The following is a 23,325-nucleotide window of genomic DNA, read 5'->3' as shown; positions in this document are numbered from 1 at the left end:
GTTGGTTTATACTGGTAGAAGTCACTACACATAGTATTGATATCTTTCCAGTATATACTATGAAATAGTAGGGGGTTTTCATGATAAAAATATTTTGAATGTTATTTTGCATATTTCAGCATCTGATGTTTGCAGAAAAATCTTGACTGTAATAAGGTAATTTTGAATGAGATCTGGATAGGTTTAAGTATGTTGTTTGTTCTAAATGAGGGTTTGGGTACCCTTTGGCCTGTTTGCTTAATCTGGCCCATGGATATGGCCCAGTTAAGCTCAGGCTCCTGACATTTGTCAGGAAGAAGAAACCATATTGTTAATTCCAATGAATCATATTATCCCTGATCTAAAGGTAATTTAAAAGGAGATGGTAAAGCGGAACCCAAGTCCTTAAATTTAAATGGATTTTTAAAACCTTTTTCAGTGGAAGTGAAGAAGCTTTGTCCAATGAAGACTGCGAGAATGTTTATCATTTGGTATATTCTGCACATCGGCCTGTTGCTGTAGCAGCAGGGGAATTTCTTCACAAAAAGTAAGCTTGTGTAATATACTGTATCTGAAAATATATGTATACTGTATATTGAGGAAAAGTTAGACGGTGATCATTTTAAGGCATGGTGCACAAACTGATTAAAGTGGCAGTTTGAAGATCTTTGAAGCTGCTTATCTTTGGATTTCTGTTTTCTAAGTCACTATTTGAACACAGAGTGCCCTAAAATGATAAGGCAAATAGTGTTAACTCTTTAACTTCATTCTTGTTTGATGATCTTAAGATGAGCAGTTAGTTTAATAGTGTGACTAATGTCATCAGAGAGTTGTATCAAATTTCCATAGCATGTTTTGAGTGAAATTTTATGTGCCTTGTTGCTAGGGTTGCCATTCATCAGGACCTCCAAACGGGACAAATGTAGGACAAAATGTTCAAATGTAGGACACTTTTTTTGTGTGTGTGTGTGTCCTACATTTGAATAGGAGCCTTCGAGGCTTTCCCTCTGGGCCTGGGTCCCGCCCTCGGCGGGGGCGGAGCCCAGGCGGGGAGGGACTCATCCCCTTCAGGGAGGCTTTCCCTATGGGCCTGGGCCCCGTCCTCGGTGGGGGCGGAGCCCAGGCAGAGAGGGACTCCTCCCCTTCAGGGAGGCTTTCCCTGCAGGCCTGGGCCCCGCCCTCAGCGGGGGCGGAGCCCAAGCAGAGAAGGCCTCCTCCCTTTCAGGGAGGCTTTCCCTGTGGGCCTGGGCCCCGCCCTTGGCAGGGGCAGAGCCCAGGCGGAGAGGGACTACTCCCTTTCAGGGAGGCTTTCCCTATGGGCCTGGGCCCCGCCCTCAGCAGGGGCGGAGCCCAAGCGGAGAAGGCCTCCTCCCTTTCAGGAAGGCTTTCCCTGTGGGCCTGGGCTCCGCCCTTGGCAGGGGCAGAGCCCAGGCGGAGAGGGACTCATCCCCTTCAGGGAGGCTTTCCCTCTGGGCCTGGGCCCCGCCCTCGGTGGGGGCGGAGCCCAAACGGAGAGGGACTCCTCCCCTTCAGGGAGGCTTTCCCTGCAGGCCTGGGCCCCGCCCTCGGCGGGGGCGGAACCCAGGCAGAGAGGGATTCCTCCCCTTCAGGGAGGCTTTCTCTCTGGGCCTGGGCCCCGCCCTTGGCGGGGGCGGAGCCCAGGCAGAGAGGGACTCCTCCCCTTCAGGGAGGCTTTCCTTGCAAGCCTGGGCCCAAGCGGCAAGGGAAAGCCTCCCTCAGCTTGCTATATCTCGCCCGGGAGCAGGGGCAATCCCGGGGACGGGGCCAAACCGGGCCGTGACCGTGCGGCCCCGCCCCAAACCGGGAAAGTCCCGCCCCCAGGCGGGATATGGCAAGCCTACTTGTTGCATGCCTACTTGATGCTTATTTTTCCTCTCCCTTTCAGTTGTTAGAGTCTGCATCATATGAACTCATGCTTGTATGTTAGTATGTTTTAAATTCCACTTTTAATTTAATTTGTTTTTAGTATTTTAATTGTTTGTGTTTGACTTATATTTATTTACATTACTCAGTGTCAACATGAGTTGCTTTGAATCCCATTTGTAGGAGAAAGGTGGGATATAAGTATAAACATATCTGCCATGTAACCTCTAAAGTATTTTCAATAATTGTGGCCCTAATTCAGCTGAACATCTGAACTTTGTTTAGTCATAGCCATAACAGATTTCCTTATTATACTGGTGTTTATCTGTGAATTAACAGGAGCCCTGGTGGCGCAGTGGTTAAATGCCTGTACTGCAGCCATTCACTCAAAACCACAAGGTTGCGAGTTCAAGACCAGCAAAAGGGCCCAAGCTCGACTCAGGCTTGCATCCTTCCAAGGTCGCTAAAATGAGTACCCAGACTGTTGGGGGCAAATTAGCTTACTTGCTGTTCACCGCTATGATCTTTGGAATAACGGTATATAAATAAAAAACAAAACAAAAAAACATAACTTAGTTTACATACAGATTACAGGTGTTGCTTGATATGTGTAGCCTTTAGCACTAAGGACCAAAGATGTTTGAAATTGCTGTCTCAGTCTCTGTACCCATTAAAAATGGTCTGCTTCACCAAGTGCTTGTTGTGAATGACACTTGCTGCAAAGATTTTGGTATACTACTTGTACTTTAAAATATGTATGTAATATGCAGTTATCTGTAAAACATTGATTGCCCTTTAATTTAATAGCAGTTACTAAATAATTATTTGGATCATTTGTGAGATAAGCAAATGTTTGCAAGACCAAATATTGGTTGAATTTACCATGCAAATATCCTGTTAAAAATATCTATAGAAGCCAACTCTAGAACAGAACATTTTAAGATTACCAGTATATTGCCTATGTTGCCCTTTTACATCATTGTATCTGTATCTAGTTATTTCTTCTTTTATTTGTATAACTTCTAAAATATTAAGAAAAGGAGTCACTGGGATAGGAAAATGAATGACCTTAAATATTAAGAAATAACCTATGATTCTGAAGTAGGAAATTATACCTCTCCTCACCTTGATAGTGCTGATCCATATGAGTATAGATATATCTTTTTCAGATAATACAGAATTTGTAATGGTACAGATGACTTCAAATTAACGGCTTAAAATGTTAATGCTAAATAAAATAGGTGCATTGAAATCAAAGGCACTTAATATAGACTAAGCAATTTCAGTGAATCTGCTCTTGATAGCACTAACATTGGATTTAGCCCTAAACCTTTCTAACTGGCCAGACATTTTAGAAATTCTGTATTGTATGGTTATCTGTAAATTATTTTAAATGGCATCAAAACATTTGCCTGCCTTATTGTTTTGAGTTCACTAATAAAAAGTTCTGATATTGGACTTGAGTTGAAGTGTTAATAGTAACAAGTTTTCCCATATGACCAAACATTATAATAAGAAAATAATGAAAAGGAAGTAATAGAACAAATGTTCACAATAATTTTACTATGGAATAAATAGATTTATGAACAATTACACCTAGTTTTTTAAGGAACAATTCATAAGGAGCTAGTGTTAAAATAATTAAAAGGTTGGTTTGGGAATTGAGAGATCTAATTTCAAGTCTCTGCTAAGTCATGAAACTTGCTGGATGACATTGGTTTAATCTCTCAACCTGACCTACCTCACAGCATTGTGGTGAGAATAAAGTGTAGAGGAGGAGAACTATATATGCCACATTGAACTCATTGGAAGAAAGGCAGGATATAAATGTATCCAATAAATAAATAAAGCTGTTCTACAGATTGTGAATACTTATATTAAAATGCCCACAACCTCTGCCTAATATAGTAGGTCCTTGGTATCCACTGGGGTTTAGTTCCAGGATCACCTGTGGATACCAAAATTCATGGATGCTCATGTCCCATTAAATACAGTGGCATAGTAAAATGGTGTCCCTTATATAAAACGGCAAAATCAAGGTTTGCTATTTGGAATTTATACTTTTAAAAGATATGTTCAAGCCATGGATGATTGAATCCATGGATACAGAGAGCTGACTGTAATTATCCATTATGAAGCTCTTATTTCTGGCTTTCATTGTCCCATTTTTGAAAAGATTTTTATGTGGAATTAGTAGTCTCAGGCTGGAAAGAATCACCTTCATACCTACTTTTCCACAGATGATAATTCTGCTGAAAAATGAAAATAAATAATAATAATAATAAAGTTTTTATTTATATACCGCTTTTCTAAAAATCAAAGCTGTTTACAGCATATACATAAACAACAATGAAACCATAATAAAACCACAATTAAAACCACATTAAAACCCCATCTCATGCCAGCCCAACAATGCTGACGAGGGAGGGGAGCACATTGGGAGTCGGAGGTCAAGAGTCAGGGGTATGCCTGCTCGAAAAGGTGTGTTTTTAACCCCTTCTTAAATAGGTCCAGTGAGGTGGCCGAGCGGAGCTCATCGGGAAGCGAGTTCCAGAGGTTGGGGGCCGAGATGGAAAAGGCCCTTCTGGTGGTCGTAGCTAATCTGACCTCCGGAACTCTTAGCAATTGCTTCCCGGTTGATCTGAGTGTGGAGGGCGGATTGTATGGAGAGAGGTGGTCCTCCAAGTACCCTGGGCCCAAGCCATTTAGGGCTTTATAGGTAATAACCAACACCTTGTATTGCGCCCGGAAGCGAATAGGCAGCCAGTGAAGGTCCTTAAGAACTGGTGTTATAAGGCTGGTCCTAGGTGTATTAGTGACCAGTCTTGCCGCCATATTCTGCACCAATTGCAGCTTCCGGGTATGGTACAAGGGTTGCTCCATGTAGAGCGCATTGCAGAAATCCAACCGAGAGGTTACCAGAGCGTGTACTACCGTTTCAAGGTCTCTCCAGCCCAGGTAGGGACGCAGCTGGCGTATCAGCCTAAGCTGATAACAGGTGCTCCTGACCGTCGCGTCCACCTGAGAAGTAAGGTGGAGCGACGAGTCAAGGAGCACCCCCAGACTGCGTACTGAGTCCTTCACGGGAAGCGTGATCCCGTTTAGGACAGGTGGAATCACCGCCATCCCTGGGCCAGGGGAGCCTATCACGAGTACTTCCATTTTCTCTGGATTCAAACTGAGTCTGTTTTCCCTCATCCAGTCCATTACCGACTCCAGACAGGCAACGAGATGAGAGATGCCATCCTTGGTCACTGAATCAGTCGGAGACATAGAGAAGACTATTTGGGTATCATCAGCATACTGATAACCTGGCGCCCCGTGCCTCTGGATGATCTCTCCCAGCGTTTTCATGTAAATGTTAAAGAGCATGGGGGACAGAATGGCTCCTTGAGGGACCCCAGATATGAGGGCGCTCTTATCAGAGCACACGTCCCCCAGCTGCACCATCTGGAACCTCCCAGAGAGATAGGATCGGAACCACTGGAGCGCAGTGCCTCCGATTCCCAGCTCCACTAGGCGCTCCAGAAGGATACCATGGTCAGTGGTATTGAAAGCCGCTGAGATGTCCAAGAGCACTAACAGGGACACGCTACCCCTGTCCATGCCCAGACGGAGATCATCGACCAGGGAGACCATGGCAGTCTCAACCCCGTAACCCACCCAAAAGCCGGTTTGAAATGGGTCTAGATAATCCGTTTCATCCAAGATCGATTGAAGCTGGATTGCGACCGCCCTCTCGATCACTTTCCCTAAAAATGGCAATAGCGATAACTCTAGATTGAGCAAAGTGACTGCAGAAGAAACTATGTTTGCCAGTAAATGCCTTGCTTGGCTTTATCAGATCTGATGGAGGAATAAATTTGACCCCAGAAAGCTGGGTCAGAAAATTTGTTAAATTGAAAAGTGCTGTTTTCTTTTTTCTAGACTGTTTAGTCGTCATGATCCTCAAGCAGAAGAAGCTCTAGCCAAGAGGAGAGGACGGAACAGTCCAAATGGAAATCTTATTAGGATGCTTGTTCTTTTCTTTCTAGAAAGTGAGGTAAAATTATATTTTTAAATTTTCATATTAAATGTTCAGTTTTAGATACCTCTTTCTATTAACAGGAGGTCTAATGCACTTGTTATAAATACTTTAAAATGAATTTGTAAAGTTTCTTTTAAGAAAATTAGTACAATGACATGCTAAAGCTATACATAACTGATGATGCTCAATTATGGATGACTATCAGTGGTTTGAATGTTGAACTAAGATTCCAAGAGAGCAAGATTTGAATCCCCACTTGAAACACACAAACTCACTAGGTGATATTGGGCAAGTTACATTCTCAGCTGGCAGAGAAGGAGCCAACCATGAATGAGTTAACTTCTGTCACCACTCCTACTAGGCAAAATGTCACGTGACCTGAAACTTTCTATGGGTCCTCATCTCCATCTGCTTCAGTTCTGCATCTTGCCTTGTCCTAGAAAGGTCTTTGGCCTTGTATCTTCAACTTAATCTTTTTTCTTTCCTCTCCAACTTCTTTCGCCTAATAGTTGTTGTTTTTTAAAAGGCCCTTAGCTTTCCATTCTTGCTGTAGCTTTCCTCTGTTTAGCCCCTAATTTTTTTTTCTTTCTCTTCCCTTTGTGCCTCCTCTCTAACATCCTCTTTGAGTTGGGGAAAGTTAAAGCTAAAACAATGCAAACAAACTGTGCTTCTCTGAGCTTTTCTACTCCTTCTGTATGTATGTCTTAGTCTAGGATGTGCATGCGCTCTTAGCTGCCTTCCACAGGAGACACAAAGAAGTGCCTACAACAGCAACCCCCCTCCCCCCCCAGCAGTGACTTCTTCCTCCAGAACTGTCTATGCAAGCAAAGCTGTTGAAGAATTCAGATTGAATGGATCCTTCCTATGCCTACAACCATGAAACTAAAAGGGATGGATACTAGTGGTATAAGAGGACATTATCTAGCAAACTTGCTAAATAGCCTTCTCAGCCAGTTTTTACTACAGGAGTTGACAATTTATCCGATGAAGATTCAGCTGCCATACCTGTAGCAAGGTCTCAATTCCCCCATCCTCATCAGGACTCAGATGTAGCCTCCCTTTATGCATCACCTCTAAGAGACGCTTCTGATTTAGAAGAAGAGGAATAGAAGAAGAGACACCGGAGAACTGGAGGAGCCAACAAGAGAGAGACTTTTGAATTTAGATAGGTTTACCATTATTATTATTATTATTATTATTATTATTAACAACCTTTATTTATATAGCACTGTAAATTTACACAGCGCTGTACATACAATCTTTTTAATTAGACAGTTGCCTGCCCTCAGGTTTACAATCTAAAAATACATGACACAAAAGAAGAAGGGAATGGTGGTGGGAAAGGGGATCAGGTCCAGCAGTTCTTCTCTACCTCCGAGGCCTGTACCAAGGGAGATGGACTGCTGGGAGGGCTTGGCTTCTTAATGGATAGTTAAAGAGGCATCCTGGGGCAGAGAGGGGCTCACCCCTGGGAATGATTCTATAAACAATATATTCTTTAACTAAATTTTGAAACTGGCTAGAAGAAGACCACTCCAGCCCTGAAGCCAGAGCCAGCAGCTAGCTTCCCCACACCATTGGGACTCCAGGCAAAGGCAGAGGCAGCAGCAGCTGAGGAAAGGGGGCGTGGCTTTGGGTGAGACATTTATACCCTCCCCAAACACTCCCTCCAGGAACACCACTCCAGCCCTGAAGCCAGAAGCTAGCTTCCCCATACCATTGGGACTCCTGAAGCAGAGCTCGGTGGTGGCGGTTGTAGCGGAGGGAGAGTTGCGGACGCAGTGGGTTCCCTTGAGGGCCCAGGGAACACCACCACCCTCCCAATTCAGTGGGCTTTGACCTCTCACCATCTCACCTGAGGCCGGGAATGTGGCGGGGGCGGCCATTGGAGTTGTGCTGGGGAATGGGAGGTATGGTTGGGATAGAGGGAACAGATGTTACAAAAGAAGACGGGATCGCTGTCTGAAAGCTATCCCGTCTTCAGTTCCCTCTGTTTCTCAGAATGGCTTGGAGAGCAGACCAACCATTCCACAGAACCTCACTCTGCTCCTTTGCAATGCCAGGTCGGTAAAAAACAAGACCCATATCATCCAGGACCTCCTCCTGGATGAAGATGCCGACCTGGCTTGCTTCACAGAGACCTGACTGGGAGAGGATAGCACTACCATATGGGTGCAGGCCCTCCCAGCTGGGTACTCTGTCAGTGAGCAGGTGAGGGGAAGTGGGCGGGGGGGCAGAGTGGCTCTAGTCTATAAGAACCATCTGACCTTGGCCAGGATACCTGTCCGGAACACAGTCCATTTCGAGTGTATGTACCTTAGCCTGAAGACCAGGGATAGTTTGGGGATTTTGCTAGTCTACCCCGTTATCTAGCAGACTCCCTGACCGAGCTGACACAGCTGGTCTCTGAGCTGTTGTTGGAGACCCCCAGACTTGTAGTTCTGGGGGACTTCAACATCCCGCTCGAGACCAGTTTAACAGGTGCGGCTTGGGAGTTCATGGAGACCATGACAAACATGGGCCTATCCCAATTGGTCAAAGGGCCCACACACTGTGCAGGTCATACACTCGATGCGGTCTTCAGTACGGAACAGGAATATCCGTGGGCGGAGGTGGTAAGTATCTCCGCATTGTCATGGACGGATCACTTCCTGGTCAAGACGAAACTTAGAGCCAATATCTGCCCCACCGGGGGTGGCGGACCCATTAGAATGGTCCGCCCTCGAAGGCTGATGGAGCCCATTGGATTCCAGACAGCCTTAGAGGGTTTACTGGTTGGGAATGCCGGTGATCCTGTCGATGCTCTGGTCAATACCTGGAACACCGATCTTAACAGGGCTATCGACACAATCGCTCCCAAGTGCCCTTGCCATCCCGCCCCAAATCGGAGGCCCTGGTTCACGCCAGAGCTGAGGAAGATGAAGCGGTTTGGACTATGGCTAGAGCGCAGGTGGCGGAAGACTCGACTCTTATCCGACAGAACTCGCCATAGGAACTTTCTTCATTCCTATCGGGAGGCAATACGTGCAGCGAAGAGAGCCTTCTCTTCTGCACGTATTGCATCTGCAGAGTCCCGTCCAGCAGAGCTGTTTAAGGTGGTGAGGGAAATGACGCAGGTGCCCCCTGTGCCAAATCCCTTACTTAACCCGACGACGGCCTGCTGTGACACGTTTAACAACTTCTTTGCAGACAAAATCTCTCAGATAAGAGCCGACCTAGATGCCACCGTTGAAACAGAGTCGACAGGTGAGGCGTCCAGTGACTCCGCCGATGTAGTCATACTGGATCAGTTCCAATCTGTGAGTACTGATGACGTGGACAAGCTGCTTGGTAAGGTGAGGAAGACAACTTGCCCTCTCGACTCTTGCCCATCATGGCTGGCCGTCCGGGGGGGGATGCATTGATGAGATTCCTTACGGATATCATCGGTGCATCCTTCAGGGAAGGACATATTCCATCTTGTTTAAAGGAAGCGGCGGTTAGGCCACTCCTGAAAAAACCTTCCCTAGACCCCCTGGATATGAGAAATTATAGGCCGGTGTCATTGCTGCCATTTTTGAGCAAGGTGATCGAGAGGGCGGTTGCCCTTGAGCTCCAAGCTGTCTTGGATGAAACCGATTATCTAGACCCATTTCAAACCGGCTTTAGGACAGGCTTTGGGGTTGAGACTGCCATGGTTGCCTTGACCGATGATCTGCATCTGAGCATTGACAGGGGGAGTGTGACCCTGTTGGTGCTCTTAGACCTCTCAGCGGCTTTCGATACTATAGATCACGGCATCCTCTTAGACCACCTGAGGGGGGTTAGGTATTGGGGGCACTGCTTTGCAGTGGTTCCAGTCCTTCCTCTCGGGCAGGTCTCAGAGGGTGCTACTCGGGGACTGTAGCTCCAGTAAGAGGTACCTCACTTGTGGGGTTCCTCAGGGGGCTATTTTGTCCCTGATGTTATTTAACATCTATATGAAGCCGCTGGGTGAGATAATACGGAGTCATGGTGCTGGGTGTTATCAGTACGCTGATGACACCCAAATCTATTTCTCCGTGTCTCGTTCGTTGGCCTCGAATTCCGATGGCATCTCTTCTCTCAATGAATGTCTTCAAGCGGTAATGGGCTGGATGAGGAAAAACAGATTGAAACTGAATCCAGACAAGACAGAGATGCTCATGGTAGCGGCCCCGAAACCAAGAATGGGGTTGCAACCTCCAGCCCTGGATGGGGTCACACTCTCCTCCAGTGACTGTGTTCGCAGTCTGGGGGTGCTCCTTGACTCGTCGCTCCTGATGACAAATCAGGTAAATGCGACGGTCAGGAGTGCCTGTTATCAGCTTCGACTGATACGCCAGCTGCGCCCTTTTCTGGAAGTAAGGGATCTCGAGACGGTTGTGCACTCGCTGGTAACCTCACCCCTTGACTTCTGTAATGTGCTCTACATGGGGCTACCCCTGTGCTTGACTCGGAAATTACAGCTGGTTCAAAACATGGCAGCCAGGCTTGTCTCAGGAACATCTAGGAGGGACCACATTACTCCGGTTTTGAGGTCCCTCCACTGGCTGCCTATCAGCTTCCGGGCCCAGTACAAGGTGTTGGTTATCACCTTTAAAGCCCTAAATGGCTTGGGTCCAAGCTATCTCAGGGACCGCCTCCTCCCATACAATCCTCCCCGCGCTCTCCGGTCCTCTGGGAAGAACTTACTGCAGCCTCTAAAATCTAGGCTTGCGGCGACCTCCCAGAGGGCATTCTCTGCTGTCGCCCCCAAACTCTGGAACAACCTGCCAGATGAGATCCGTCAGTTGACATCATTAGACAGCTTTAAAAAAGCTGTCAAGATGGATCTCTTCCGGCAGGCCTTTCCAGATTAACCATCCCGGCCCAGGTTCCCTGATTCCCTCATTCCTCCCGTGGCCCCATCTTAGTGATGGTTGAGGATCAACAGAGGGATATCAGGGGTTTTAGTTTTTAATTGTTGTTTTTATGCTTTGATATTGTGTTTTTAATATGTTATACTGTATAATACTGTCTTAAGGGGGGGGAGGGATAAAGTGTTTTTAATTGTTGTATTTTATATTTTACTGTTGTCAACCGCCCAGATTGGTTTCCCATAGGGCGGTATATAAATAATAATAATAATTATTATTATTATTATTATTATTAAGTGATGAGGTGCGCATATGGGGGAATAAGGTTCCAGGAGTGAGGGGCAGCAAGTGAGAATGGACAAATCCGGGAGGGGGCAGTGGCAATCCTAGGCTGGGACAGGAGACCTTGACTACCAGAACGGAGGGTACAAGTGGGAATGTAAGGAGAAAGAAGTTCAGATAAATAAGGAGGGGCCAGTCCATGGAGGCCTTTGAAAGTCAACAACAAAAGCTTGTACTGGATGCAGAAGGGAGGATAAAAGAGGAGAAACATGGTCAAAACGGTGAGCAGATATCATAATATGTGCAGCTGAATGCTGGACAGAGATTAATGCTGGATCTGGGGAGGTGAGAGAGAGGAAGCCCTGTCAGAAGAAGGTTACAATAATCTAGTCACGATATCACTAGGGCATGGACCAGAGTCTTGGCAGTAGAGGCTGAGAGGAATGAACAGATCTTGGCAATGTTGTGGAGAAAGAATCTACAGGCCTTGGCGGTGACTTGGATCTGGGGAATAAACGACAGAGAAGAATAAAAAATGAAACCAAGACTGCGGGCTTGATGAACTGGTTGTCGACAGAAACAGAAAAGAAATATTGAAGGGTGGGTTTAAGTGGAAAGACGAGAAGCTCAGTCTTAGACATGCTGAGCTTCAAGCGTCGAAGCCGCATCCACTGAAAGATAGCAGTCAGACAAGAAGAAACTTGCTGTTCAAGCCCTGTCGAAAGGTCAGGGGTTGAGAGATACAGCTGAGTGTCATCAGTGTACAGATGATAGGAGAAACCCATTTGCCTTGGCCTGCAAGAGATCGTTTGAGATCTTGGTGAGAGCTGTCTCTGTAGAGTTCCGTGGGCAGAAACCAGATTGGAAAGGGTCCAAGATGTAGCTGGCTTCAAGAAACACAATACAGTGAGAATAAACGACCCGTTCCAGGGCCTTAGAAAAGGAAGAAGAGAAATCGGACGATAGCTAGACAAAGAAGAGGGGTCGAGAGAGGGTTTCTTCAGAATTGGGGAAGCGAGAGCATGTTTGAAATCCGATGGGCACGAACCCGCAGAGAGAGAGAGAGAGAGATTAAAGATATAGAGGAGCGAGGGCAGAAGAGAAGGGGCTATAGAGATTAGGAGACGGGATGGAATAGGATCAAGAGAACAGGTTGTAGGTTTGGAAGAGTTTAGCAGCGTAGAGAGTTCATCCAGAGAAACAGGGAGAAACGCAGAGAGTTTATTAGTAGAAGATACCAGGAGATTAGTGGTAGGGGACAAATCAGGAGGAACTATTTCAGATCGAATAGTAGTGACTTTTGTAATGAAGTAGTTAGCGAAGTCAGTGGGGGAAAATGATGAGAAAACAGGGGCAGAGGAAGGTTTTAGCAGTGTATTGAAACAGTAGAACAAACGCTGTGGGTGCCTCTCGTTAACGCAGATCAATAATTTATAATAGTTCCATTTTGCCATAGACAGAGCGCGTGAAAAAAATAAAAGGATGAATTTACCGTGAATGAAATCGGCCGACTCCCTGGACTTATTCCAAAGATGTTTGGCTGCTCAAAAGCAGGACTGGAGGCACCTGGTAGTTGGAGTTAGCCAGGGCTGAGGCCTAGTCAGGGAGGAAGACACGTGTACAGATACAGGGGCAAAGCTGTCAAGAGTTGAAGAAAGACTGAAATTAAATAAAGACATTGCTGAATCAGCAGAGTCCCCAAGATCTAGAGAAGAGAGAGATGAATTTGAAGTCTGACTGAGATGTTCAGAATTAACAGACTGAAGATCACGAAAATGGCACTGGACAGTATGACGAGGAGGTGGGATATAAGTAAGAGTAAAAGAAATTAAATGATGGTCTGACAATGGAAAATCAGATGCCAGGTAGTCAGAAATGACACACTTAGCAGCAAGAACTAGGTCAAGACAGTGACCAAAATAATGGGTTGAGGAGTTAGAATGAGGTTGAAGGCCAAAAGAAGCTCAGGGAGCTAAGGCGAGATGAAGAAGGATTGTTGGGATTGTCAAGGTGAATATTAATCTGCCAGTGAATGCTGGGCTGAGTGAGTGTTTGCTGCCTTCCTTCTACCTGGGCTCCACTCATGCCTCAGCTCCTGGACTTAAGAAGGAGTCTTGTCTCCCCCCCCCCTTTTTTTCCCCCTTTTCTTTTTTCTTTTGTATAGTTTATATTGGAGTTTAGGATTGAGATGGGGTGTTGAGAATAGGGATTTCCCCCCCACTTATTTTTACTCAATTGTTTGTATTTTGCTTTGTTAACTTTATTGTTATAATTACTATGTATTTTTATTTTATTTTTTGCCATTTGAACCTGTGTTGAGGGACTGGGAAAGGGGTTAATTATGAATTTCATTAGATTGTGATTATCTTTTCTTTTATTATTGTATTTGTTTACAGATTTTGTTTGTTTAATCTTTTATGCATTCTATGTGTTTTGTAATTTTGTAATTGTAATGTTGTAAACCACTTTGATCTTCTTGGAAAAGCAGTATATAAATAAATTATTATTATTATTACCTAGGATCAAAGAAGGGACTGCATCTGATAGAAAAAACAGCAGCCAAGATTCAAAGTCAGAAAGGAAGTGGGTAGCAGAAGCAGGAGGGTGATAAATGACAGCAGCGCGGAGCTGTAAAGTAAAAAAGAGTCAAATAGAGTGAGACTGAAAGGAAGATAAACAATAGCTGGGGGGGGGGGGGAGAGAAAGAGCTTGAAACTGGCAGGAATTGGACAATAAGATACTGACCTCTCCTCCTTGACCCTCAGGGCGGCTTGTGGGGGTGAAAGAGAGACCACCAAAACAAAGGGCAGCAGAGGTAGCGGTATCATGGGCCAGGAGCCAGGTTTCAGAAAGAGCACGAAGGTTAAATGATCTAGAGAGAAAAAGATCGTGGATTGCAGTCGCTTTCAGAGCAACAGAGCGACAGTTCCAGAATGAATAGAGGAATGTAAGCTGGGAGATAGGCAGAGGTCGAATAGGGATCAGGTTAGGAGAGATGCATGGAGCCATGGAAAGGGAAGGATTCAGTATGCGATAATCAATAGAAGAGAATATAACAATGACAAAAGTAGAAAAATAATAGCTGACAGTGCTTGATAACATTGCCTAAATACCAGAAGGCACGAGGGATTTAATAGAGAAGGAAGGGATGGGATTGGAAGATTTTGCTCGATGTCCCAGCTGCTGAGGGTGATGGAAGGAGAGGTGGCTGCTGAAAGCAGGGATGGAAGGCTCCTCCCTTGAGGCAGGCACAATGGATTAGGCTCACTCCTCAGATGGATGTAGTGATGGAAGGCTCTATCCCTTTGAGGCAGGCACAAGTTGTAGCTCTTGATTTACAAGGGGATCGGAGTAACTGCCTCCAATACAAGTCCTGTGCCTACTGTTTACATCTCATAGGGCAAGGCTATGTTTACTAAAGTTAAAACTTGTTCATGTGCTGTCCTCTCCCTCTGGATTTGTTTTTGTTGTTGTGGTCATTTATTTATATAGCACCATCGAAGAACATGGTGCTTTATAGTAAAACAGCCAAAAACAATTGGGTCTTGCCATAGGCATACAATATGTGTGTAGACTGACACTTGGGGCCTTTACAGACCGGCTTGAAAGGCCAGCCTGGGGGCAGAGTCGGGGCGCAGCGTCCTAATGACGCACACCTGACTCCACCCCCCAGGGTGCCCTGATGCCTTGGACTGCTCTAGATGGCATCATAGCCTCCGGCACTGCGTTCAGATGAAGCGGCGTCGAAGGGGCACCATACAGCTGCGCAAGCCCTTAATGTTTCCTCTCAAGATTGGGTATTATTTTATTTTATTTCTGATGTCTTGGCTTGTGAAGGGACTGAAGCAGGAGGAGATCAGACCAAGAGAAAGTTTCAGTTCATGTGATACTTTGCCTAGCCTGGAAGGCTACAGGATTTAACCCATTCATGGATGGTTGTTCCGTGTCAAGAATGACAAGGAATTTACAGATCTCTAGTGTGCCATTCTCTCAGCCCAGGGCAAGCCTCCTCTGAATAAATCTTGCCAGGAAACCATATGAGACAGTCGTTATAAGTCGTAGTCTGCCTGAAGACACATAAAAAGTCCCTTTTATTGTACACCAGTATGGCAAATTGTTTTTATATCATAATTACAAGGACTTAAATTCTTAAAAATCTACTGCAGAATCAATTGAATATTAGTTAACTGTTGAAGCTATAGTATTCTGTGGAGTTTTGGTAGTGATGTATTCTTTCTATTGAATGTGATAATGTTAAGTTGTCTGGAGGCAGGTTATCCTAATGGATCAGGGTCATGGTTCATAAGTTTTGCAAACACAGATATTTTAATTGTTGTCTTGGAATATTGAAACTATCCAGTGGTCTCTACAAATACCGGTACCTTCTACAGAAAGTTACAGAAAATTAAAGAGCAAACTGAATGCATCACTGATTGTGAGAACTGCAGTTGCTCACGCATCGTCTCTCAGCACTAAAACAGACTAAGATATAGTGCAAACAGCATAAAATGGCTTTTCTTGCATATCAGTTTGAAGTAGGTGTTGAACAAAACAGCCAGCATGATTCCTTTAGCACATGCATGCAAATTTACTGTTCAGGCAGCATGCCCATGTGTACTTCAGTGCTATTTTTCCACATCCTGTAAAGTTTAAAAATAAATTATTGAAATAACTGCCCACACAAATTATTAGTCTACCCGTCCTTCTTACTCTATCTCCTCATCATTCACGGATTGTAGAATAACTTTGTAGTGTAGTGTTATTGTATATTTTAATCATGTTTTATGCTAATTTTATAGTTTGGGAGGGAGTGTTGGGTCAGGGTTTTGTGGGTTTTATTGTTCTTATATTGTGTATCGTATAAACTCTGTTGTTATCCGCCTTGATCCCCAAACAGAAGAGGCGGGATTTATTTATTTATTTATTTATTTATTAGTCTAAAGTCTACCAGCAGTTTTGTAACTGCCAGGAAAAGTAGCAAAGGCGTTTCATCTGTCATTTTGCATAAGAGTTGTTTAGTAGTGCCCTGTTTGTGTTGTCTTTATTTCTAGTTACATGAACATGCAGCTTACTTGGTGGACAGTTTATGGGAGAGCTCTCAAGAATTGTTAAAAGACTGGGAATGCATGACAGAATTGCTTCTAGAAGAGCCTGTTCAAGGGGAAGAAGGTATTTGTTTCATTTATTTAGCTAGTATTATATAGGCCGATCCTTCCATTTTAGGAATATGTAGACTGCTCAGATGACAGTTACCTAAATTTGAAGTCAAAGGCTTTCATGGCTGACATCCATAGTTTTTTGTGGGATTTTCAGGCTATGTGGCCATGTTCTAGAAGAGTTTATTCCTGACGTTTCGCCAGCAAGAGAGTTGGTATATATATACACTGTGTGACTCTGTGACACAGGGAAGCCATTGAAATCCACAAACACTTGGACAATTTCAACAGGAAAGAAGAAACCCTCAAAGTAAACAGAGTTTGACTACCAGTCCTGAAGGGACACCAAAACCAGGACTCAGCAAATGCAAATGAGAAACCACTCAGGGTCAGGGGCTTTCCCAGCAGACAATGATCACCAATTAGCAGACACTAATCCTCTTTTTCATATCCTCCCACCCTGAGGCCCTGCCATCAACAACAGAACAATACACAGATTAACATGGGAATCACTCCTCCTTATCCAGGGTCACACAGTATATATATACCCACTCCCTTCCAGGCCAGCATTCTATGAAGATGCCAGCCACAGATGCTGGCGAAACGTCAGGAATAAACTCATCTAGAACATGGCCACATAGCCTGAAAATTTTTTTGTAACCACAAAAAGTTCCTAAATTGCTGTATTTTAAGGCAGGGCTGGACATTTATCAGGGTTTGTGGCTACACTGATCCTTTAAAAAATTATGTCTGTCAGATGCCCCCACTGCTTCCTAGTGTGTCAGGCAATTTTGTGGCTTTTTGGCCCATTTTCAAACAGGATGTAACTCAGAAGATAACCTCTTAAAATCATCCAAGAGGGCAAAAACATGGCAAGATGGTCCCCAAATCCCCAGGGGCTGTTGGAGGCATTCTGGAGCCTAGGTATTTTCCAAAACTATTGAAGGCCTTGAAAGACATGCATGGTTGGGAGTGGGGTGGAGGCTCCACTTTCTGTATTAAGATATAGGTCCCAACTAAATAATGCTCTAATCCCATTGAACTCAACAGGCCAACTCAAACAGTTTAACTTAGTTTGAATCCAATAAAACTTTTGAGCTCAATTAAAAAAATAATTCTAGTTATGTAAAGTAATTACCTATTCAGGTGTATTACTTCTAATACTAAGTACAGCTACTCCATTCTCTTTGCTCTGATATTTTTATGTCTGTAGCAATGTCTGATCGGCAGGAAAGTGCACTTATTGAATTGATGGTATGTACAATTCGACAAGCTGCAGAAGCACATCCTCCAGTGGGCAGGGGAACTGGAAAGAGAGTAAGTTTTCAAAATTATTTTTCACTTAGAGCTTTATCACTAATGTGCATAGTTTAATACTGCTGTCTTATTTTATCTTTAAACAAGCAAATCCTTTTAAGTATAAGATGTTGAAAGATTGTTATGTAATATATTGCAGTAAGTATTACTGTATTAATTTACAGCATAACATTCCCAGCTTGCAGGTGCAGTTTTGACATAGAGGAGCACAATGAAAACACATACATAACTTACTAAAAAAACACACACCAAAAAGTACTTTGCTACTGTAATAGCTTTCCTGGGCATCAATGACACTGTGGTTCTTGGTGATGTAATGTACTTCTAATTTTTACAGGTTTTAACAGCAAAAGAAAGAAAAACCCAGATAGATGACAGAAACAAACTAACAGAACATTTCATTATTGCACTTCCCATGCTACTGTCAAAGGTATATAATCTAAAACGTTATTTTCTAATACTGATTATATAATTCCTTTTTGTAACTTGTGGTTTTCCCCTTCTTTCCCCCCCTTCTGTCTCTGTTGCCAGTATTCTGCTGATGCAGAGAAGGTGGCAAACCTTCTTCAAATCCCTCAATATTTTGACTTGGAAATTTACAGTACAGGAAGAATGGAGAAGGTACAGTACACCAAAATAGCTGATTTACTTAACAATTTTTAACAACAAAACAAAAGAAAACTAAATAGTACTGAGTTATATTGAGGTTTTTGTGTTTTGTTGCTGCCTTATGGTGCTATCTGGTGGTGCTTTTATGTTTACTTTGAGAAATGAACAAATTTTATAATCCCATCACAATATCTTTGAAAACAAAGCAAATGCCTTTTAGGTGGATATTTAAAATGTTAAAAAAATAGGGTATTTTTTAAAATCGAACTTAAATTAAAAAAACAGATCCTACAATAGTCTGGGATGCAAGTAATGCTTTTATTAGAGGATTATTTATAAAATATGGCTCTATAATGAAAAAAGAAAAAGACGTGAAAAGATCTAAGCTTTTGTAGGAATTACAAAATCTGGAGTGGAATTTCAAGGAGAAATTTGAAGAGACTGACCAAAAACTTAAGTTATTGTACAAACAGTTTCATTGTTTACAGTTAAGAAATGAATGCCAAACTACTATATCTTAAACAAAATATTTTTTAATTTGCAAATAAACTCAGGAAATAGCTCTCTTATGATTCATAACAGTAGCAAAATTAAAGTTATGAAGTAGCAACAAAAATAATTTTATGGTTGGGGGTCACCACAGCATGAGGAACTGTATTAAAGGGTCGCGGCATTAGAAAGGTTGGGAACCACTGCTCTAAGTGGTTTACAATCTGTAAGCCAATTGCCCCCAACAAGCTGGGTATTAATTTCACAGACCTACAAAAGGATGGAAGGTTGAGCCAACCGTGGAGCCCTGGGATCGAACTGACAAGCTTGTGCTGCAGTACTGGCATTTAAGCACTGCACCACCAGAGCTGGCATGCATCCTTTTCCTAATATTCCATCACACACCATCTTGGGTAGTTGAAGCAATTTTTCTTCAAATTTTCTTATAATATACTGCAGATATTCCATCTGCACCTGGAGCTTTTTCCACTATTCCAATATTACACAAGTTAAGAAGAAAAAATACTATGTAATTAATAATTTTGATATGAAAGGTTATCTAGTTCACATTCCAGTTGAACAAATTATGTCTGGAACAAAAGCACAGTTTGAAAGGACCTGTGATGACAATGGAGCTACTTGAGGCTATTAAAAAGGCTACAGTGGTACCCAGCTTGTTGGGGGCAATTGGCTTACAGATTGTAAACCGCTTAGTGCTGAGTTCTCTGATAAGCGGTATACAAATGTAAATGCTATTGCTAAGACATTAACAAAGAATTTACAGGCCTGTTTCATTACTAAATAATGATTTTGTGATATTGGTCCAAATAAACTGCAGAAATAATCTAGTTTGAGACCACTTAAACTGCCCTGATTCAGTGCTAGGGAATCCTAGGAACAGTAGTTTCTTGTGGCACCAGAGCTCTCTGACAAAGAAGGCTATACAGTCAGCCCTTCTTATACACGGATTTCTTATACATGGATTCAAGCATCCACGGTTTGAAAATGTTCAAAAAAAGTATAAATTTGTATGTCTCGCAAAACTACAGTTCCCAGAATTCTCTAGCATTGAGCCAGGGCAGTTAAAGCAGTCTCAAACTGGATTATTTCTGCAGTGTGTTTTGGACCAATTTCTATTATTTTGGCAACTGGTTGAGGAAATATCTCTTTCAGATCATACATGATGATCAGAGAGGATATTTGCCAAAAAGACAATTAAGGAATAATGTAAGAACTGTCCTAATTATCACTAAATATTTGAAATATCATAATAAGAAAAGGTATGCTTTTATTTTTTTGGAAGAAGAGAAAAGCATTTGACAATATTTCCTGGAATTACTTATTTCAAGTATTGGAGAATGTGTATCGTGTCTTTTTAGATTGTAAGCCTGAGGGCAGGGAACCATCTAATTAAAAAGATTGTATATACAGCACTGTGTAAATTTACAGCGCTTTATAAATAAAGGTTAATAATAATAATAATTCTCGAGGAAGGGCAAGTACCTCATTGGTTTCTTATCTACAGCTTAAGGAAAATTTAACAAGATAAGCAAGATTTGGGGGCAAAGTAGATGGGCAGGAAGGAGTGGCTAGAAGCCCCTCCCAGGCCAATCACACCAGGACTGTGGTGACCTCCTCTTGTGGTCCCAGATAGGAGTAGAAAAGATCCACTTCTTTGGGGGCTGGATTTGGGCCGCGTTAGGCAACCTCGAGGTGGGCACTCTGGGGGCATGCGTCATGTAAGTGACATGCCCCCTGGTGGGGTGTGTTTCGGGCCATAGAGACCAGAAAAAAAATATTTTTTAATTAGAGTTGTTTAAGGATGAAGATCACCAAATTTAAAAAGTATATTAATACCTTTTGAAACTAGAAATGGGATGAATCAGTAAAATGTTAAAGATTATCATATAAGGTGGGCACAAGATTTTGGACATATTTAGTTTAGTTATATATTTGTACACACACACGTATTTTGCTTTGTCTATTCTTTTTTGTATTCTCTTCTTTGTATTTCTTCGTCTTCTTCTTTATTTATATAGCGCTGTAGATTTGCACAGCGCTGTACATAAAAACAACAAATATAAAAGAGTAAACCTGCCTATGGCGTACAATCTAAAAAATGATAGGGTAATACAAATAAAACACATAGCAATACAGGAAATGGTTCAATAAAACAGGCAACAAAAAGAACATCAGATAGCAAGTGACAATCACACAATGTCTGGGAACGCTTCTCTGAACAGGATGGTCTTCAGCTCCGTTTTGAAGCTGGTTAAAGAAGTGATGGCCCTTGCTCGCAAGGGAAGAAGGTTCCAGGAGTGAGGGGCAGCAAGTGGAAAGGGGCGAATCCTAGATGGGGCAGAGGAAATCCTGGACTGGGACCGCCAACTGACTACCAGAACGGAGGGCCCTAGTGTTTTCTGAGTATTTATTGTTTTGTGTTAGAATTAATAAATATATAATTCTTTTTTTAAAAAAAGAAATGACCAAATTTCTTCCTTCCTCCACAGCATTTGGATGCCTTGTTGAAACAGATTAAATTCGTTGTAGAAAAGCATGTGGAATCAGATGTTCTTGAAGCTTGCAGTAAAACTTACAGCATTCTATGCAGTGAAGAATATACTATTCAGAATAGAGTTGACATAGCTCACAGCCAGCTTATTGATGAATTTGTGGATCGATTCAACCATTCTGTAGAAGATCTATTAAACGAGGTTTGAATCTTTTTTTCCTTCCAAAGATTGCTGCCAGAACCTTACAAATCTGATTGATTGATTGCTCATATTCCAAAACTAAATTTTTGTTATATATGAGATTTATAAGACAGAGGGGCCTAGAAACATGAATAATGAAAACAACAACAACACACGAATATGATTACCACAAAGAGGGAAAAATCAGTTACTGTTTAAAGATAGGTATCAGGATTTGGTTAGTACCAGGTTGTGATGTGGTGCAAGGAAATTGAACAATGAACATTATTGTTGCTTCTGTTGAATTTGAAATGAAGATATTTTGTGATATTTTTAGAATAGTTGTTTGTGCTTAACTGGAGAATCATAGAAGGTACAGTTTATGAGAAAACTACTGTGAAGTTAGGGCACATCATGTATTTTAGTTTGTCAGTGGATCTCACAGTGCTTAAGAGCTTCAGACACCCTGCAGTGCCATAGCATTGTTAACACAGGGATATTCAGGAGGTGTAGTCTCCATTGATTCTGTCAACCTGGTCAGGATATGTGTAATGTAATGCAAATGCCATGAAACTTTCCACCTAGGATCCATCTATGGCACGTTTGGATGAAAATGAGAAGTGTCAGCTTTGCAAATATAATATAAGCCCTTTTACTAGCTTGATCTGAACTTTGCAGAATCATGTATTAGGTTCAGGAAGTCTGAAACCAGGAGGTTGGTTGTTTTAAAAACATTGTTTTATTTGGGATCTGTGCACAAGTATACATGGAACTTCTTAACCATATATGAGGGGGTGCTGAAAAGTTCTCGGCCCAACCAAGAAGGGAATGATCTAGAGCCATGAAACTTGCATGCTCTTCCACATACTGAACCTGAAATTCGACAGGCACATTGTTTCTCAAGTTTCTTTAACTCTTCTAAAAAATAATAATCAGATGTCTGGTCACTGAAATACTGCTCTGCTGCTGCTGTCACCTCTAAATCACTTCTGAAGAAAATTTCCTTCCTTTCAAGCTCTTTTTAAGGTTTGGAAACAGGAAATAGTCAGCTGGAACAAGATCTGGTGAGTAGGATGGATGGTTTATGTACTCCATCCCCAAATTTTTCAAAATATCCATCATTTTACCAGCCCTGCGAGCTGGTGCATTCATGAGATGGCTGGAGGAGCAATCCACTACAGCTGGGATTTGCTCGTGCCAACTCAGTGCATTTTCCTTCAAAACGCCAACACATTTCTGCAGCTTCCCTCACTCATTTTTTCTTCAATGCTTCCTTTAATCAGCATAGCTCATTTAGAGTAGTATTCTGCATCAACTGTTTGGCCCATCATAAAATATTCAACAAAATACCCTCCTTGTTCCCCAAAACTATAGCCATGACCTTTCCTGCTGACTTTTCAGTCTTGAATTTCTTTAGCCGTGGTAAAACCAAGTGCTGCGTTTAGTCTTTGGCTCATAGTAATGTAACTGTGTTTTATCAACAGTGACAAGTCATTAAAAAAAAAAACCTATCACTACCTCACCCAAAATGCTGCAAGATTAACTTGAAATCCTCTACTCGATTTCGTTTCTTGTCAACATTCAAACATTTTGGCACCCACTTGGCTGACAGCTTCTGCATGGTCAACTGATCATTAATTATAAAGCCAGTGTGTTCCCTGGATACTGTATCTGTAGTGTGTCAGCAATTGTTTTAGCTGAGATTCACCAATCAGCCATAATCAGGTCATTAACGCAATCAACAGTTTCAGGAGTTGACACTGTTGAAGATCTCCCAGACCTTGCTGCATTTTTGGACTCAAAATCTCCATGCTGAAATTTGGCACACCACTTTGTCACAATTGATCATGACAGACACATGTCACTCAGTGTTTGCTTATACACTCATGGATTTCCTTTTCTTCTGCAGGAAGAGGAACTTCATGATGGCCCCTGAGTTCAGCACTTGAAAATTCCACACTTTTTATTACCGTGGTTCTATCAATAATCTCAAAAAAATCAGAAATTAGAGCTACTATCCTGTAAATTGGCTA

The 23,325-nt window shown here is 42.7% G+C and overlaps 1 protein-coding gene across 5 annotated transcripts in view; it reads left to right on the top strand.

Moving 5' to 3' along the window:
• The window catches only part of STAG1 (STAG1 cohesin complex component), a 195,302-nt gene that overhangs the window by 146,768 nt on the left and 25,209 nt on the right, over positions 1–23,325 (top strand). For all 5 annotated transcript variants that reach the window (XM_089509442.1, XM_089509441.1, XM_089509445.1 and 2 more), the window contains exons 13-19: positions 419–526; positions 5,791–5,905; positions 16,080–16,197; positions 17,398–17,501; positions 17,839–17,931; positions 18,033–18,122; positions 21,110–21,313. In XM_089509442.1, coding sequence (XP_089365568.1) covers positions 419–526; positions 5,791–5,905; positions 16,080–16,197; positions 17,398–17,501; positions 17,839–17,931; positions 18,033–18,122; positions 21,110–21,313 — 832 coding nt within the window. The remainder of the gene's footprint in view (positions 1–418; positions 527–5,790; positions 5,906–16,079; positions 16,198–17,397; positions 17,502–17,838; positions 17,932–18,032; positions 18,123–21,109; positions 21,314–23,325) is intronic.

This window comes from Sceloporus occidentalis, unplaced genomic scaffold (genome assembly GCF_023333645.1).
Source record: "Sceloporus occidentalis isolate IW3139 unplaced genomic scaffold, rSceOcc1.0.p SCAF_2, whole genome shotgun sequence".
Taxonomy (NCBI): Eukaryota; Metazoa; Chordata; class Lepidosauria; order Squamata; family Phrynosomatidae; genus Sceloporus; species Sceloporus occidentalis.
The sequence above is the reverse complement of the archived record's forward strand: the minus strand, read 5'-3'. Positions and strand labels throughout refer to the sequence as shown.